Consider the following 17,564-nt stretch of genomic DNA (forward strand, 5'->3'; position numbering starts at 1 on the left):
CTGTTTTACTTAACCCAACAGTTCATTCAAGCCAGTGACAAGAATGTTTCCATAAAGTGGGCCGCTGAGGGGAGCTTCTTTGCTCATGTTTGTAACAGGAAAACTACTACATGTTGTAGTGGTGATTTTTAAAAAAGATACTAACAGCGCAAATTTTATTTTAAACTGCATGTGTTCATCTGATTAAAAATTCTCTAGGAATCAGACCACTTTGAGTAAGATTCTCAACTCTGCCACTTACTACCTCTGTAACTTTGGGCAAGTTACTGTACTCAAGTTTTCTGATTGTTGATTTCTCATTCAAGTTCTTTGGCTGTAGTTTCTTTTATAAACTGGAGATTTTAATGCTTGCCTTAAATTATGATTATGTATTAAAAAGATTAAATAAAATTATGAGTGAAACCTTACTTATACATCAGCATATATTTTCAGCAAGTCAGCTTCCTTCTTTCACTCATTAAGTTGTTCATTCAATAAGAATTTAAGCAACAGTCTAGAAATTTAGAAATGGAAATTTTTGTAAGGACTGTATCCAGAAATTGTGATTAAAATAAAATATTGTATTAAAACTCGTGCTTAAAATTACATTCTTTGGGAGCCCTAAAGATGGGCTCTTGCTTGACCTGGAATGGGAAAGTTGGGTAAGAAATACTTCTTGGATGAAGATGCTTCTAGGTGGAACTCTGAAGGAAGCAAACAGATCAGCTAAGTAAAACAGAGTAAGGGATGTGTTGCTGCAGAAGGAGCAACATGTATATTTTGCATGTACTGACATCTCAAACTATGAAGTTTGAGGAATAAGCCAGCTAGTATTGTCACCTGGTATTTGTGTCTTTTAAGGAGGGGCCTTATGAGAAAGTCTCTTAAACTTTTTGAGCATAGAGGAATTGAGACATACACAATATGATCAAAATATTGGTTAATATCTAAATTTTAAAAATAATTAATAAAAAATATGTTGCCATTAATCCTCCTTTAAAATACTCCCCCTTGTTTCAAGCATATTTCTTTTTATCCCATCATTTTTGCCACTTTTCAAAGCAGTTCTGGAGGTTCTTATTCATGCCTTTAGTTGCACTGTCCTAGCTATCTTGATGTCCTGAATTGATTAAAAAAAAGTTTACCTTTCAGGATCATTTTGACTTTAAGGAGGAGCCAGAAGTCACATGGTGCCAGATCCACTAAATAAAATAGATAAAGACATAGTATTTTTACAAGCCGGCATTTCCAGCAGATGTCACTCAGCAAGAATCACTGAATTGTTTTTTTTATCACATTTTGCAAAGACACTTAAAAGAGTACTATTTCCAGAACTGCTTCAGAAAGTGGCCAGCACAATGAAATAAATATCTTTGAAGTAAGGGAGAGTAAGTTGAGGGGGATTAATAGCAATGTCTTCTATGGAAATAATTTTTTTTAAAGTTTTAAATCTTCACTATGTTTTTATGTCACATAGTATATTTGGTTTGTGGATCATAGGAATCCAGTTTTTAAAAGGTTGCTTCATAAGACCTTGTGGATCCTTTTTCTTCTCCTCTGTGGTGCTGGGGATTAAACCCAGCAACCTGCTGCCCCTGAGCTAGATGCCCAAGCAAGCTAACTTACTTACTAAGTGGATCCTCAAGTCTTGAATGGCCTGACATATGAACAACTTGGGTTATGACTGGAATTTTCATTTTAATTTACAACCAGAGTCTTGAGTTATGACCCAAATGCTAGCAGCTTGTGCTTCCAGATGGTCTCAGATACGGACTTAACACTTAAAGAGTTCTAGAAGGAACATCCTTTCCTGTATGAGGTTAATTGAGAAATCCTGGACCAGTGTCTCTCTGAGAACCCTGAGATTACCTGTATATAGGAGAGAGACTGAAGGCTTTAAGAGGAGCCTGAGGATTCAGTTAACACCTCGAGTGACAACCAACCCTTGGGAACAAATTGTGAGTTTGTAAGTCAGTGTGGTCCTCACTATTTCTGGTTTTTTGAGACAGTGTCTCACTGTATAGTTTAGGCTAGCCTTGAATTTACAGAAATCCTCCTGCCTCAGCCTTCCAACTTCTGGGATTACAGGTGTGTACTGCTATTCCTAGCTTGTGGGTTGTTTTTGAAGCAGCTGTATCAAAAGACTTATTTTGATCATTGAACAGAACTGTCTGCAATCTCACTGTATGAAAGTCCACTTTGTATGCTTTAATTTTGTAATTTTGACAACTGTTTCTAAGATGACAATATGTAATCTATTAACTAGTGATTTCTTACTGTATATTTTTTTTCTTGAAATTCTGTATTACTTGTACCCTTTTACTGCTTTGTTTTGGTTTTTTTTTTCTCTTTAAATAAAAAAAAAGACATTTTGGTCATCAGAAGACTTACCTTGTTTCAGTATTTCTCTGCTATCATGCTAAAAATTTTTTATGCTCTATATTTGGTATGTTCTAATGAGCCCTTACAATTGCATTTTGAAAATTATATTAGCCATGACATCTCTTTTCTCAGATTTTTAAGCTAACGAACTTAATCTGATCATTTCCGTCTCTATAGTTTATCCCTGCCCACTGTTCAGTGTGAGATTTCGGAAGCCATTGTTTGGAGAGACAGGGCATACCATCATGAATCTTCTTGCAGTAAGTTGGAAATTGTTATTTTATTGTTGTTATTATTAATTTACTGGAGTTTGTATGGGAGGAAGAGAGAATGGTTTTACTATTTTGTTAATAGCCTTGGCCCTGCTACTTCAGGCAGGTAAGGATTTATCCTGGAAGAGAGGACTAGAGTATACCTATCCTATGGAAAACATATGAAACTTCAGGGTGAAATACAGTCTTCCAGACTCTGATTAAACACACTTACTGTGTTAGTGACCTTGCAGGATAATTGTGAAGATTAGAAGTAATATATAAATGTAAAACCTTATTTTTTTGTGTTGTTTTCATTTTAAGATTGGCTTGCCCTGTATCTAAATAACAAAATTGATCAGTTTGGACTCAGATACCTTAAGCTAGTAACGCTCTTACTCTCTGCTGATGGATCTGTATATGGACTGGGATATAAACTTCATTATTTTCCTGTCTTTTGCTCTCTTGTGTCTCCTCTGTAAATCTGTAGAGTCTGATGCTTTTGGACAGAATCTGTGCTGCATGTGTGCACAGACTAAGGTCAGTCTTGGATATCTGCAGTGTTCATGAAGCCTCCTGTCATTGTCTTACCTCCTAGAATTCATTAAACTCTTACTGTCTGCATACACATTCCTTATTCCAAATAGGCTGGTGACCTTGGGCTAGCGCACTGTCGGTCACTGGGATTACTACATTTTACAGTGCTCCAAATCAAGTAAACTCTTGATTACAGGTAGCAAAGCATATTGTTTTTATAAACTGTCCTGCCCTGATTGAACTACTCAACTACCTAATAAAGCTTAAGGAGAGCTCTAGACAAGACACTCAGTTACATGAATGAAGGTGAAAATGATGTGATTACTTTAAATTTTGCTTTTAACTGACAATGAAATCAATTCATGATATTGTATAGCTTACTTTAGTTATGGAGAAGTTCATTACAGAAAGGCAGTATGTTAAATTCATGGCTTATTTAGTCACTGATTGTGTTGTTTGACTTTTGATGCTATATATGATAATCAGTGATACATTTGTATTTGGTAAAAAATATAAAATTAGATGCTGTCTATAATGTTAGTGGGTTTTTTTCATTTTTTCCTCTTACCGTAAATATATACTTGACTCATTAATGATTAAGCACAGCTCAATATAACTTGCAAAATACCTTTTCTTACTTGAAATTCATTAGTTTTCATAAAAAAACTTTTCAGTACATTGTATATGTTTGATGAAATTTCTGAGTATTGAAATAAGTTTTGTTTTGGTTTTGTGGTACTAGGGCTCAAACCCCAGGGCATTACACATAATAGGAAAGAACTTTATTACTGAACTACATCCCCAGCCCTGAAATAATCTTTGTTTGATTTGGTTTGTTTTGTATGTTGAGACAGTCTCACTCTATAGTTTAGGCTGACCTTCAACTCATTATGTAGCCCAGGCTATGTAATGTTAAGTGGTGGTAAAGCAGAGTAAACTTTCAAGTACCTATTTAATGTTGAGTGTAAGGAGTAACTATTTGGTTTATCTCCTTACACTATTTTCAGAGAGCTAGAATATATACATATTAGAGCTTTTATTATACAGTTCTTCATTATTTGAATAAATAGAAGCTTTCAATATGGACATTCTTTCCATTTATGCTAGTTTAAATAGTATAAATCAGATCCCACTAGTCATGACTTTTTTTATTCTACTTCAATTTGCTTTTGTCCAGGACTTCAGAAATTACCAGTATACCTTGCCAGTAGTTCAGGGGTTGGTGGTTGATATGGAAGTTCGGAAAACAAGCATAAAAATTCCCAGCAACAGATACAATGAGGTAAGATTAGCATGAAGGCATATTTCTCACTGTTGATAAACATGAATAAAGGTGAAAATTATGTAATTACTTTAAATTTTGCTTTTAACTGACAGTGAAATCAGTTCATGATATTGTATATAGGGGCTGGGGATTTAGCTCAGTGGCATAAGCACCTGCCTTGCAAGCAAGCGGTTGTGAGTTCAATCCCCGGTACCAATTTAAAAAAAAAGGATCTTCCCTTACATTACTTTAGTTGGGGATTTAGCTCAGGGGCATAAGCGCCTGCTTGCAAGTGTGTGGTCATGAGTTCAATCCCTGGTACCAATAAAAATAAAAAAGACAAAATAAAAAAATGAGATTGTATAGCTTACTTTAGTTATGGGGAAGTTCATTGCAGAAAGGCAATACATTAAATTCATGGCTTATTTAGTCATTGATCGTGTTGTTTGACTTTTGATAATCAGTCAAACATTTGCAAATCATACATTTGCATTTTGGTAAAAATAAAATTAGATGCTATCTGTAATGTTAGTGGGTTTTTCATTTTTTCTCTTACCACAAATATATATTTGACTCATTAATGGTTAAGCACAGCTCAATATAACTTGCAAAATACCTCTCAATAAGGTTTCAAAAGCAAAGCACTACATTTGAATTAAGCTGTATTGAAATACAAAGATGAGTAAGAGCAATACGCCAACTGTCAACCGTCTGGGAGCACATTTTCCTGGGATAGGGGAGCAGAATATTGTCCTCTAGCGAATAGTACACATTGATATCCCTGGAGATTACAACATGGCATAATGTGTTTAAAAATTCTGTCTATTTATGCAAGTATATCTGTAAAAGCTGTAAGATCCCCAGAGTGCTTTTTAGTCCTGATTGAACACATTCATAACAATAATCGCCATTCATATTATGTGTTTCATCTGAATTGTGCTGTTCAGTTTTTGTGTGCAGGTTCAGAAACCTTTGTTCAGAAAGAATATATTTCTTTTCATTTATTGGACTTCCTTTGCTGTGACTTTTACTGATTAATTTTAATTTTCTTACCTGATTTAGCACATTGATTTCCCTTTCAATGCAATTTTTATTTCATCTTAATATGTTTATTGTTCACAAGCTTGGCAGTTGAATTGTGTTGTGTGTTAAAAATTACATTTTACTTTGTAATTGAAAAAGTTTTCTTACAGTCTCTGGCTTGTGATAGTTTAATTTAAAATTTTTGTAACTTTATGGTGGTACAAAAGTGATGCGTATCTGGTAGGACCTGTATTCGAATTTTGCACTTTTCCAGGGCTAATCGTCTGCAGTATGTGTACTGGATGGCAGGCACTGGCAGTGCATGGAAGCTCCCATTTAGCTGTGTGATCAGGACAGTAATCATCTCTCTCTGGAGTGTTCTGTTTGGGCAGCATTTCTCGGTGCATATAATTCAGATACAAGATATTTAACACTTTAGTGCAAAGCAGACTTTATACTAGATGGTTATGAGCAATGCTGAGCACATTCAAGTGGGTGTGGCTAACCATTGATACTCAGTAGTTTAGGTATATTACATGTAAGTGCTTTCTTTTTCAGTACTGAGGATTGAACCCAGGGCCTGCGTACTGAACTACATCTCCAACCCTTTTTAAAATTTTTATTTTGTGATAGAATCTTGCTACATAACTAAGTTGCCTAAGCTGGCCTCAAACTTGTGATCTTCCTACTTCAGTCTCCCAGAGTGCTGGAATTATAGGTGTGTACCACCATGTCTGGCTGAACTGCATTTTTGATTTACTATTTTCAGCTCATAGCTGGTTTATGTGATGTAACTTGCTCATAATTTGAGGAGCATCTGTACGTTGTTTCTCTTAACCACTACTGTACAGTGGTCTACCTTTCCTCTCATTATTTTTCTTCACTTATACCCATAGTCTTCCTTATTCTTGCCTTGCTTTTGCTTCATGGCTTTGGCACAAGCTTCTTCCTTATTGACACAGATTGATCTCTTCACCTGCCTAATCCCAATCATTTTCTTTTTAGGTCTCAGCTTTAAGAGTGACAGAGTTTTTTCATGGGGCGCAGTTGGATGTATTCATCCCAAAACAGACAGTCTGACATATCAGATAGATTTAACTTAAAAGAACTAATGAGTTGGTGTGGTAACATTAGGAAAAATATTTTATCATTTAGAAGAAAAACACCAGAAGGAGAGAAACTATTGGTAAACCGGCCAAGAGTCCTGATAAGGAACTTGGCCAAGAGTCCTGATTGTCTGCCTTAAAAATACGACAAGAAAAGCAAAAAAGAGAGACAAGAATAGTGGTCTGTCAATGGCTGGGAAGTCAGTGTCTCTGGATCGGACACCACCACTCCCAAAGCAGCCACTATTTGTTAGTAATAGGTGGGGCTAGTAAAGGATTATAATTCATCAGAAGATTCAGACTCAAGAGGGTGTAGATAATCTTATGCTTAAAAGTATCTTGTCCTGAAATATAATCCTGAGATGACTCAAGAAGATGCAAATGATCTTGTATTTAGAGGAGTCAATGGGAAATCTCAGATGGGTGGTACCGATAATCTAGTCCTTCCTTTTATCTCAAAGGGAAATATGCAAAATTAGCCATTGTGAATTTGTGGTCCCCAACAAGAAACCCTGAAATACTTTTGTTAGTAAAATCTTGTAAAGGGGTTTTTGCAGTAGATTCGTAAACAGTATAGGAATCCAAGCAGCCAAACTGATAAATTTGGAATTAAATTAGCTGAGCTCAATGACTACTTGAGTGGACCCATTTCAAAGTCAGAGTGAGTGGCTGCGAATTGGAAAATTACAAAGCTTTTAAACAGAGAACCACAACAAGCCATCCTGTTGGAAACAGTTTAGCTAGAATCTTACATTAATTTTGGTTGACACCTATATCCTGCTTCTTTTGTTAACAGGTTAATTTTTCTCTTATGAGTACACTCATTCTGCTTTTCTCATAGAACTTATACCCTGAGTTATTTTTCCATTTTTCTGGTTCAAATATAGGACACTAGGTAAGTGCAGAGCTCAAGATGGCATCAGTTATGCCAAGCTACAACAGTTTTATAGTTTCTTAAGCAGAAAAATGACTTTAGTGAAGGCAGTATTTGAACACTTGAGTTTATGGTGGCTACATGGAAAATGTGGGTAAGGGGACTAGAAAGGAAAGACTTTAAGATTAGAAAACTAGAAGAAGATAGTACTTCTAGAGCATGGAGATTTTAATAAATGAAATAACATTGCATATAAAACCCTTAAGCTTCTTTCTCAAGGCCATTAAAGATCCCTGATAGTTTAGGTAGCCATACTATGTTCTTAGAGTGCAATTATTTTCATCATTGTATTAATCAACACTTGGAGAATTCCAAAGCATGATTCTGAGCATGTAAATATCTTAACATTAACTTAATGGAATATATATGGAAGAAATTATGACTCAGAGAACTTAAACTAACTTGCCTATGCTAATATAGCTAGGAAAGTTCAGAGCTAGACTCAAACCAGACAGTCTGATTCTAGTGTCCTTACTCTAAACCCATAGAATGTAGACATTAATTTAACACTTATCAATCTGTTTTTGGGCTAATGAGTTAAAGTATTTATAACACTTTCTTTTCAAGTACACTGGGACTATTAGAATTTTCCAAGCTCATTGAAAAAAGCTTTCAATATGATTCTGTTAATTAAGTTCAGCATAGCCAAATTATTGTCTAGCCAGTATGTCTATTTAAATATGGAAGTCAGCTGGTTGTGGTGATGACCACTTATAATCTCAGAACTCTGAGAGGCTGACGAAGAGGATCACAAGTTCAAGCCCAACCTAGATAATGTAGCAAGTTCTTGTCTCAAAGAATGAAAAAATAGATGGGAGTGTAGCTCATTGTGAAGGTGCAAGGTTCAGCCATCAGTGCTATAAATGAATGAATGAGTAAATTTTTTTTTAAATTGAAGGTCTATGGAGTGGTAAAACTGTTGCAAAATAGAATTATATATGTGGCATTTTCTTGCTCAGTGTGAAGGTCCTGGGTTTAATTACCAGTACTGTTAAATAAGTAAGCAAACAAACCAATAACTAGATACAGTAAAACTGGAATTACTGGTGTGGCATTTTCTGATATAGGACTTATTTTTGTTTTTGTTGTCTTGGTACTAGAGGTTGAATCCATGGCCTTATACTTGCTAAGTGCTCACTTTACTGCAGAGTTGTACCCCTCACTCTTTACTGTTTTTTAATATGTTTGTTAATATCAGAAAAATGATAAAATTTAGTGAAAAATCAGACTTTGGAATCAAATATACTATGGACTAGCATTTCATTGCTGGCTAATCACCTTAATGTATTAACTTCTCCTCTTAATCTCTCTTCTGGAAAATGGATATGTCCTTCTCACAAGATTGTTGTGATACTTAAATCAAGCACCTAGTGGGATGCCTAGTATATATAGTTGTTCATGAAGGTATATTGTTCTTGTTGTCTTTATAATATTCAGGTTTATTATTCGTTTGGTTAACTTTCGTTGAACTTGTGCTATAAACTTATGTAGTTTCCTGGCTTCTCATTATAAGTAAATCCTTTACAGAGTACAGGCGCCAAAATTAATTTATAGGAAAGCAGCCAGATCAGTGAAGTGTCTAGAAATCGTTCTCAAAAGAAAACATTGAAGTCAGCTGTGGGTATTTAATAGGAAGAATAGAAGACAATAAAGGAAGGATGAATTATCTGCCTGGACTCTATACACACTCAGACTCACCAAAGTTTATAAGTCGTTCTTGGCTCCAGAGTTCTCAAAGCTACAGAACGTGCACCATAGTTGCTAGCAGTACAATGGCAGATGTATGGCTTCAAGGGCTTCCATGTATCCGATGGTATAACCAGTTGGGAGCATCTTTTTAGACCTTGTCCAGCTCCTTAGATGATTACTTCAACGCAAAGAGACAAGATTCACATTCAACAGCTGCAGGAATAGTCGTGATTTAAGAGCCTTATTCTTGGTATGAGCCATTATGTCCTTTTTTGAGATGCAGTGCCTCACTACCTAGTTTGGACTGGCGTTGAACTCACTATGCAGCCTCGGCTGGCCTCGAACTAGTAGCAGTCTTTCTGCGTCAGCATCCTGATTTCTGGGATTATAGATGTTTCTCACCATGCCTGTCTCAACCAGTATGTCTTGTAAGAGCTTCACTGGCAGAAATTCCAAGGTGTCAGGAGGGGACAAGCTCTGTTACAGGAGTGCTTGTGCTCAAAGAAGTCCAAAGTTATGACTGGCCAGGCATAGTGGCATGTGCCTGTAATCTCAGAACTCAGAAGGCTGAGGCAAAAGGATTCTTGTGAGTTTGAGGCCAGTGTAGGCTACATAGTAAGTTCAAGGCCAGGTGCTCTCCCTTGCTCCCTGCCAACAGCCCTGGAGAGTCTTTGCCCCAGGTCCCTCCATATCTGGCCTCTGCATCTCCAAGCAGAGTGGATTTGGATATGGTGGAGCTTCCTGCAGTCCCAGCTCTGTGGAATGCTGAGGCAGGAGGATCTCCAATTCGAACCAGCCTAGGCAATGTAGTCACTTAGCAAGACTACCTCAAACTAAGTTCAAGGCCAGTCTGAACTACATAACAAAACTCTGCCTAAAAATTAAAAGTTACAGTCGGCTATCAGTTGCTTACTGTTTTTCTGTGCAAATACTTACCAGTTTTCACTTTTGAACAAACTGGGATGAGAAGACACTAATACTTACAGGTTGTATTGTGTCCTTCCAAAATTTATGTCAAAGGTTCTAACACCCAGGACCTCAAATATAGAGTCCTTATTAAGGTAACAGAGTTTAAATGAAATCATTAAGGTAGGCCCTAATCCACCATGACCGATTACTGTGAGAAGAAAATACAGATGGATATAGGCACATGTGAAGAGACATAGGGAGAAGATGCCATTTTTAAGCCGCAGAAGAACTTGGAAGGAATCTTTCCCATTTAGCCCCAAATGAAACTATCTCTGCTGACTTTGATTTTGTACTTAATTTTGGACTTATTTCCCCCAGAACTGTATGCATGCATGCATGCGCTATCTAAGCCACTCGGGTTTTGATACTTTGGTACATCAGTCCTTACACAACTAAGACACCAGACTCCCTTAAATAACTAAACATCAAGATAAAATACAAACAAACAAACAGTAACAGTGGGTAATAAGGCAGAGAAGGCCAGTGCAGTGTTTACCTTAATTTGCAGCCTGCAGTTTTTAGCCATGTAACAGAAACCAAAGGTCTAGAGGTTTCACTGAGTGGTGAATACAGTGTAATGAGTCCAGAATGGATACAAAGGAGGATTATCAGAAATAAAATAACTCAGGTGGACCTACGAAGGATTTTTGTTGAGTCCTCAGCTTATAATTTACTAGTGTGTGCAGAAAGCACTGTAAAGAAACAAGTGGAGCGATTCTCACGGGTCAGGGATAGCCTGAATTCTAACCAGCCAGAGTAAAAAGGTATCCTGTAAAAGCTTCTTTAGTGGGGAGTGAATTATTCCTAATGATTCAGATTAACCGTAAATTCAGGCTGATGTGATCCAACCTGACTTTCTGAAAAGAAAACTTCAAATGGGCAGAAGAATGAGCCTGGTAAAGAGAGATACAGAAGACCTGAGGTTCAACAGTAAAGTGCTTGCCTAACATATGTAAAGCCCTGGGTTCAAGTACAGACAGAAGGAGAAGAAAAATGGAAAAAGACCCAAATCAAACTTCCAAGAATTAGAGATGACAACAGGAAGAAAAAGATACTGGATGAGCTGAAGAGAAGATTCAATAGTGTTAAAGGATTCAATTAGTGAACTTGAAAATATAGGAATAAAAGTTACACAAAGTGAAACATAAAGAGAAAACACTGAAAAATTAAGTCCAATAATGAGCTGAGAGAAACTGCAGGCAGCCTAATTCTGTAACTGAAGTTCCTAAAGGAGAGGAGAGGTAGTAGACAAAAAATATTCAAAAAACGACGATTGAAAAATTTCCAAATTTGATGAGAACCATAGATCCAGGAATTTCAGTGGACCCCAACTGCAAGAGACAAGATGAGAAATAAATTAAGAAGCATTATAATCAACATACTCAAATTGCTTAAGGTGGGGTCCAGGGGAAGAACCTTAAAAGCAGCTACAAAGGAAAAAAGACACCTCACATACTGAGGAACAAATAAAGGACAACTGACTTCTAAAAACAGTGCAAGCCAAAGATAGTGTGGCAAAATTGTTATTTAAAAAATAACCTGCCAATCTATATTTTAGACTATCCCAGCATTTAGGAAGCTGAGGCAGGAGGATAACCATGAGTTCAAGGCCAACCTGGGCTACATAAGCAGATTTAAGCCAGCTTGTACTATGTAGTGAGCCCTGCCTCAAAAAAAAAAAAAAAAAAAAAAAAAAAGAAAGAAAAAGAAAAAACAACAACAACAACAACAAAACCACAAAATAAATTTTAAAATTAATAAAAAGAAATGTTAAATCATTATTGGACAGTACCAAATGGTAGGAGTTTGTATCTACATAAAGGAATAAAAAGTAATAATAATGCTGAAGTGTAGGTAAATACAAAATCTCTTTAAAGATAATTAACTATTTAGAACATATATTAAATAATCTATTGTGGGATTTAGAGCATATGTAGATACAAACTGCAGGACAGTAGAACAAAGATCAAGGCATGGAAGTGGGACCATCGTTTTCTTTCTGTACTGGGGATGAGATCCAGGGCTAGGCAAGTGCTCTACTACTGAGTGCATCCTAGACCTGGAGGGTCTCTTTAAATTGCCCAGGTTGCCCTTGAGCGTTTCATCCTCCTTCTTCACTTTAGCTGGGATTACAGATGTGTAATGTGTCACCTGGCTGAGGAAGTAGGGTATTTAGAAGATAGTGAGATAAAGAATGGAATCTACATGAGCACATTAACACCCTAATGAGAAGAGAGTGCATTCTCTCCAGCCTTCTTCCACCTTGTGCCAGGATAAAGGAAGTAGCCATCTCTGCAGTAACCGGAAAAGCTCTTGCTAACCATCAGCCATGCTGGTTGCCTGAGCTCAGGCATCTCCTCTCCGAGTCTATGACATTGCTGGTACAGCTGCCCAAACTAAGACACTACTTACACAGAAGTTCATTTACCTTTCATGAAACTGGTTTTATAAAAATCCACCACCCTGGATCATACCATGTTTAATTTGTTCTTCTTTTTTGCTTTGTTTCGCATGAGTTTTCTTTCCTGGTGCTTGGAAAATCAGTATCCCATTTGGATTGGGTGTGCTTTCTATTTTCTGATTTTGTGTTTTGTTTTGTTTTGTTTTGTTTGTTAATTTATCTTCTTTGATACATGGGCTTTTATGTATTTTAATATTACTTTATTTTAAAATTTTAATATCACTAAACCTTATCATTGTTGGATTTAAAAAAAAAAACAATGACCAAAAGAAGGGGAAAGTATATGACTTGTGATGTGATATAATATACTTGAAAATATTACATCTGCCAAAAAAAACAAAATATGAGTATGTATAGCTAATAATTCAACAAAGAAGATAAATTGGAATCATAAAAGAGTATTAGAAAAGGAATAAAGAGATGGAACCAATAAAAAGTAGATAAAGGGCCAGAGTGTTTAACTCGGAGATCAAATGCTTGGCTTCACATGTATGAGGTTCTAGGTTTTATCACCAGCATCACATAAATAGAGACATAACAAGATGGTAGTCTTAAATTCAGTCAATAATCAGTAATCATTCAAGTGTAAATGGTCCAAACACATTCACCTAAATGCAGAGATCATCAAGTGGAATAAACAAGCAATATTTTCTATATTGTATATAAGAAAACCATTGGAAACATAAGGAAACAAATGAGTGGGGAAAATATGATCTGTCACAGTGGCACTGATCAAAAGGAAGCTGGTAGCTGAGTGTGTTAATCCCAGCAGTCTGGGAGATTAAGGTACAAGAATTCCAAAGTTGGGGCTGGGGATTTAGCTCAGCGGCATAAGCACCTGCCTTGCAAACGTGTGGTCGTGAGTTCGATCCCTGGTACCGGTAAAAATACAAAAAAGAAAAAAAATTAAAAAAAAAAAAAAGAATTCCAAAGTTGAGCCAAGACTAGGCAACTTAGCAACTTAGTGAAACCCTGCCTTAGAATTTAAAAAAAATTTTTTTTTAAATAGTTAGAAGATAGCCTAGTGCAAAAGCCCTGGGTTCCATCCCCAGTACTGTAAAAATGAAAAGAAAGCAGGAATGACTGTATATGACTTAATATGACTTAATATGCCAGTGTATTTTAGAATGAGCATTATTATGAGGGATAGAGTGGAACATTTCATAATTAAATTAGAACAATGCCAGTCATATGTCTATTAACAATTTCAAAGTGCATGATATAAAAACTAGTAGAACTATAAGCATAACTGGCTAAATCTACAATTGTATTTGGAGATTTTAATATGTAACTGTCTCAGTACTTGCTAGACATAGAAAGTCAGCAAGGAAGGGGCTGGGGATTTAGCTCAGCGGCATAAGCACCTGCCTTGCAAGCAGGCAGTCGTGAGTTCGATCCCCAGTATTGATAAAAATGAAAAAGACCAAAAAAAAAAAAAAAAAAAAAAAAAAAGAAAGAAAGAAAGTCAGCAAGGATATAGAAAACTTGAACAACATTATCAATGAGTTTTGACTTAATTGACTTTTATAGAATAGTGCTTACCACAGCATTATAGAATACACATTTTCCTAATGAAATGCAGAATTACAAAATAGACTATATGATCCAAAGGAAATCTCAATACTGTATGTCTTAAATGATAGAAATCATACAAATATGGTCTGTGACCACAATAAAATTTGAAATCTATACCAGAATAATGTCCAGAAATTCTGAAATATTTGGACACAAAATGCATATTTTTCAACATTCCATGGGCCACAGATGGATTCATTGTTGAACTGTATAAGAAATTTAGAGAACTGATGCTGCCCACTAATGCTGAAACTCTTTAAAGCAATTAAAAGGAAAGCAGTACTTCCAAAATCATTCCTGGAAGCAAGTATTACCCTAACTCCAAAACCAGAGAAGAACGCAACCAAAAAAGAAAATTACAGATCAGTCTCCTAATGAACATAGATGAAAAAATCCTTAATAAGATACTGACAAACAATGCAGCAAATCATCAAGAATATTATACATCATGACCAAGTAGGATGCATTCCATGGATGCAGGGATGGTTCAACATACGAAGCTAAATACATGTAATACACAATAGTAATAGAGGCAAGGATACAAATCATATGATCATTTCAATAAATGCAAAAAAATTTGACAAAGTCCAATACATATTCATAATAAAAACCCTACAGAAAATTGGAATAGATTGTCTTTATCTCAATTTTATAAAAGTCATCCATGACAAACCAACAGCTGACAATATACTAAGTGGTCAAAAACTGAAAGCTTTCACTCTTAAGTCAAGACCAACACAAAAATGTCCATTATAACCACTCCTATTTAGTATCATTCTGGAAACAGCCAGAACCATTAGACAAGGAAAAAAAAGGAATAAGAATAGGAAAGGAAAAAGTTAAATTATTATTTGCAGATGACATGATGCTCTACATATTAGACCCTAAAAATCTTGTAAATTTAATATCTAAATTCATCAGTGTAATGTGATACAAAATCAGTACTCAAATCAGTAGCATTCCTGTACACAAGCAACAAACTCAGAGAAATTAGGGAGAGCACACCCTTCACAATAGCATCTAAAAAATGAAATACTTAGGAATCAGTCTAACAAAAAATGTAGAAGATCTGTACAGTGAAAATTACAGTACCCTAAAAAAGGAGGTGGAAGAGAATGTCAGAAAATGGAAAGATATTCTTTGCTCTTGGATAGGAAGAACCAACATAGTGAAAATGGCCATACTCTGAAAACTACTATATAGATTTAATGCAATCCCAATCAGAATACTATTAGCATACCTTACAGATCTAGAGAAAACACTCCTAAAATTTATTAGGAACCAGAAGAGCAAAAATAGCAAAAGCAGTTCTGGGCAACAAAAGCAAGTCAGGTTGCATCACAGTCCCAGGCCTGATATGCTACAAAGCTGCTGTGATAAAATCAGTATGGTATTGCCAAAAACAGGCCTGAAGATCATTCAAGCATAATAGAAGATTCAGATGCAACCCCAAATACACGGAGTTACCTTATCTTTGACAAAAGAGCCAAACATGTTCACTGGAAGAAAGGTAGTCTCTTTAATAAACATTGCTGGAAAAACTGGCTTTCCATATGTCAAAGACTAAAACTAGATCTATCACTGTGCACTAAACTAAAGTCAGAATGGTTCAAGGATCTAAATACTAATACAGAAATAATTTACTGGGAGAGAAAATGGATAGAAACTCAAAGACACAGGGATAGGCAGAGACTTCATGAATAAAACCCAGATTGGAAGAGAAATATTACCAGGAATCAACAAATAGAATCTTAGCTCATTTATGAAAAGAAAAATCAAGAAAAAGGCAATTCACAGTGTGAAAAAATTGTAACCATTTGTTGCTCAGAGGACTTCTATTTAGAACATAATAAAGGATTCAAAAAATCACACCTCCCAAATTTAAAGACACAATCCAAAAATGAATATCTGAGATGAATACAAACTTCTTAGATGAAGAAATACAAGCATCAAATAAACATGTGAAACAATGTTCAACATCACTGATCATTCAAAAGATGCAAATTAAAATAACACTGAGATTCTACCTCACCCAAGAAAGAATGACTACCATCAGGAAGTCAACAAATAACAAATGTCAGAGAGGTTATGAAAAAAAAAGAACCCTTCCCTACTGTTAGTGGGAATGCAGACTGGTACAACTACTATGAACACCCAGTGTGGAGATTCCTCAAAAAACTAGGATTGGAGGCCCTGTTCAATGCAGCTGTTTCCTTGCTGAGTATCTTCCTAGAAGAATTAAAAACATCATATGGTACCCAAATTTTAACGGCACAGTTTGTAATAGCTAGATCTTGGAAACAACCTGAATGCTCATCCACTGAGTAATGGATAAAAAAGATGTGGTATTTTTGTAAAATGGAGGACTACTCAGCCATAAAGAAGGATAAATTGGACTTTTTTTAGGTAAATGGATATAACTTGAGACCATATTCATAAGTGAAATAAATGAAATAAACATTGTAATGTCTCACTAGTGTGAGAAACTGAATGAGTAAATAAGGTCCAAAATGTGCAATAGATATTTTGAATTGGGAAGAACTGTTCAAAAGAAAAGATCAACTATGGTGGCAGCAAAGAGGAAAGGAAGGAAGAGAAAAAGAAAAAAATATATTTATACACAAGATAGTTACAGTAGCTGTTCAGCTAGTTTTCTTTGCTGAAAAGAAAGGTCTGTGCTAATGTTGTTTGGATAAGGTATCATTCCTATATCTTATACTCTGAACGGCTAGTATGAAGACACTAGTATGGGATAAATTATCTATTGTAACTCTCTTACTAACCTGTTTTGAAACTGTTTTATTGTTATTTTTTCCCATTTGAAATAAATTTTAAAAAATACGCCATGGGCTAAAGACCCTGAAGTTTTGCTTTGTTTTGTTTTTGTGGTGCTAGGGAGCGAACCTTAGTTTTCACACATGCTAGACAAGCCTTCCACAACTGAGGTGCACCTCTAGCACCAAAATGTTTTGGACTTAGCAAAGTAAAAACATTAAATATGAAAAGATATAGAATACAACTAAAACAGTGGTTAGACAAATTTACAGCATTAAACCTTCATCTTAGAAAACAAGACGTCTCCAATCAGTGCCCAGATCTACCTTCCAGAATTAGAAAAAGGGCAGGAGAAACACAAGAAAAGAAAACAATGAAGGAAGTAAGGATAAAACCAGGAATGTTTAAACTGGAAGTTAGTAAAACAATACAGAAAATAAAATGAAAAGCTGGTTCTTTGAAACAATAAAATTTAAAAGCCTCTATCCTGATTCATTAGGTAGAGATACACAAATTGTCTTTATGGTGTATGAGAGGGTACCTTCATCACAGAACCTAGTAATGATGAGAGGACAGTAAAGTTACATAATGGACGTCTTTGTACACTCAGTATGTGCTC

The 17,564-nt window shown here is 35.7% G+C and overlaps 1 protein-coding gene across 9 annotated transcripts in view; it reads left to right on the top strand.

Moving 5' to 3' along the window:
• Window positions 1-17,564, top strand: part of Zfyve9 (zinc finger FYVE-type containing 9) — a 253,330-nt gene that overhangs the window by 172,671 nt on the left and 63,095 nt on the right. For 8 of the 9 annotated variants that reach the window (XM_063235181.1, XM_063235177.1, XM_063235182.1 and 5 more), the window contains 2 exons: window positions 2,539-2,621; window positions 4,327-4,431. In XM_063235181.1, coding sequence (XP_063091251.1) covers window positions 2,539-2,621; window positions 4,327-4,431 — 188 coding nt within the window. The remainder of the gene's footprint in view (window positions 1-2,538; window positions 2,622-4,326; window positions 4,432-17,564) is intronic. The other variant, XM_063235184.1, reaches the window with a different exon arrangement.

This window comes from Cavia porcellus, unplaced genomic scaffold (assembly GCF_034190915.1).
Source record: "Cavia porcellus strain 051 isolate PalLab524CR breed Dunkin Hartley unplaced genomic scaffold, mCavPor4.1 scaffold_25, whole genome shotgun sequence".
Taxonomy (NCBI): Eukaryota; Metazoa; Chordata; class Mammalia; order Rodentia; family Caviidae; genus Cavia; species Cavia porcellus.